Consider the following 2,523-nt stretch of genomic DNA (forward strand, 5'->3'; position numbering starts at 1 on the left):
CGTAGAGCTGCTTGAAGAAGAAGACTCATTTGGATTAGTCTCATTCAATGAATGAACAATAGAACTAGTTCTATTAATACTTAATTAACTAATTTCTATCTAAAAAACTGAACTAATATAACACAATATCTAAAACAAATAACACAAATATAAAAAGATATTTTTTATGTTTTAGATAACAAGTTAATATCTATTGTAATAAATTGAAGAAAACTACTTAAAGCGCAGATGGTATACTTCTTATAAAATAAAACTCAAACATTACTTTGCAAAGTCAATATGAATTAAATGAATAAGCAAGAAACAAGTATATTAGTGTTGATCCATGATAACTAGTATAATTAATTAATAAAACTAGTACTAAATAAATTGAAAAACTAAAAACTTAAAAACTTAAAAATAAAGCAAAAATGGAAGAAAGAGAGCCAATCAAGGAAACTCGTTACCATTTTGCAGTTCAATTATACCCATTTGCTGAACAAATGAAAGAAAAAAAGAAAAAAAGTTTATCGTTAGACATTCCCCTAAATGAGCCAAAAATAAGTGGTGGAGTTAGTGATTATTCATCAGAAGAGAAAAGTATTCCTCAGTTATATACAACAAAATTATCAAAGAAAAACATATCAATATTTCAACAATTTGAAGATACATTTACAAATGAAGTCACCAAAGACAAAACAGATGTATTTGAAGAAATTATGAAATACGAATTTGGGGATGTTTGTTTTATTTTACTTTCTTTTTAAATATATTTGATTTAAAAAGGAATGGTATTAATAATTATCAAAGACACTAGTTGAACATCCATTGGATATGTCAAGTAAACAAACATTTGACATAATTTTAAAGTTCTGTAAAAAGAAAAATGACTTTTCACCAACAACTCAATCTCAACTAGACTTTGCTTATGCAAAAGAAAGGGCAACAAATTATCGAGAAATTGTCGATACAATGATTATGAAAGAAATAGACCAACAAAAATTTACGTTATTAGAATCACTTGCTAGTGTAAGTGATTTAGAAGAATCATTTGATAAAATTAAAGAAGATATGTGTGCATTATCTGAAAGATTAAAACAAACACAAAAGAATGTAAGATGGTTAATGTTAGGAAATATGAAGGAATATCAAAAATATCAAAATATAAGAATTGTTATTGATAAAATGCATTCAATAAATGAAGTTATTTCAGCTGTAAATGAAGTACAAGATTTAGTTGAAGAAAAAGAATACAAAAAAGCAATTCAAAAAATTGAAATGGCATTAGATGTTATTGACTGTAAATTAGCAGGAATTAGATGTATTAGTAAATGTGATTTTTATCTTAAACAAACAAGGTCTCAACTAGAGAAGTTTTTAAAAAATCCAGAAAAATTTGTATTTGAATTATTTAATAGAATTCAATTAGTAGATGAAGTTACATATGATTTAAAAAGAAAAACAATTAAAGAAGAATTTAAAGACTTAATGCCACAGTTAATTGGATTGTTTAAAACAATTGTTGGAAGTACTAAAATGGAAGGATTTATTGAGAAGTATTTAAAAAGTATTGAAAATATAAGACAAGACATTTGTTATGCATGTTTACCATTAGAGTTTTTAAAGAAAGAAGAATATTTAACATTAGCTATGACTAAACAAAATGATATTGAATTACCATTAGAAAGAAATTATAATTTAAAAAACTTTATAATGAAATTAAATGTAAAAGAATTTAGTAATTATTTCTTTAATATTTTAAATAAATTTGGAGAAATGGAATTACGAGCATTTCTTGTATTTGATGTTTATAAAGAAGTTAAAAAAGAAGAAAAGGTAATTGAAAGTGATGAATTAATGTTAAAAATAAATGAAAGAATTGAAGAAACAATAATGGAATATTCAATGTTATTATTATCATATGCAAATTTAAGAAATATTAAAAGAGAAGAATATAAAGAATTTGAAGAACGATATATTAAAACTATTGATCTGTTACAAACAATTTCAAATGGAACATTTGAAAAATTACATAAAATAAGATCCACCTTCTTTCAAATGTATTTTAGTACTTTATATATTTGTGGATTTGATGAAATGCTTAAAATTATTAAAATTGAAACGTTTGTTGCTTTAAATGATTCAACTAATGTTATTGATCTTATTACTAAACTATCTCAAATTATAAATCCAAGTGATATCTCTTGTAGAACTTTAAAAGTACAAGACAAAATACTTCGTTATCAAGGAGAAAATTATATGATTATTGGTTGCTTAGATAATGTCGCTGCTTTTACTGAGTCATTTTTAGATGGATTTTCAACAAATGATTCAACTGTAACTGATATGATCTTTGAAAAATCTAATCAAGTCTTTAAAACTTGGATAGATAGTACTAAAGGTTTTTATTTTATTAATGTCTTAGCTTCTGAACCACCAACTGACTATGTTTGGAAATGTGTTTGTATCCATCAGTCTATTGTATTCTTAATGAAATTAACTGAATTATTAAATGTTGCATTTATGAGAAATGATGATGATTTA

The 2,523-nt window shown here is 24.1% G+C and overlaps 2 protein-coding genes across 2 annotated transcripts; both read left to right on the top strand.

Moving 5' to 3' along the window:
* Window positions 1-410: 410 nt before the first annotated feature.
* On the top strand, window positions 411-746 carry ENU1_185220 (hypothetical protein; the record flags this gene model as incomplete). Its single annotated transcript, XM_008861623.1, has 1 exon — window positions 411-746. The coding sequence occupies one exon, from the start codon at window positions 411-413 to the stop codon at window positions 744-746; it is 336 nt and encodes a 111-aa protein (XP_008859845.1).
* A 67-nt stretch (window positions 747-813) lies between these two features.
* On the top strand, window positions 814-2,483 carry ENU1_185230 (hypothetical protein; the record flags this gene model as incomplete). Its single annotated transcript, XM_008861624.1, has 2 exons — window positions 814-2,371; window positions 2,455-2,483. The coding sequence occupies 2 exons, from the start codon at window positions 814-816 to the stop codon at window positions 2,481-2,483; spliced, it is 1,587 nt and encodes a 528-aa protein (XP_008859846.1).
* Between the last annotated feature and the right edge of the window lie 40 nt (window positions 2,484-2,523).

Source organism: Entamoeba nuttalli, assembly GCF_000257125.1.
Source record: "Entamoeba nuttalli P19 unplaced genomic scaffold asmbl_8406, whole genome shotgun sequence".
Classification (NCBI taxonomy): domain Eukaryota; phylum Evosea; order Mastigamoebida; family Endamoebidae; genus Entamoeba; species Entamoeba nuttalli.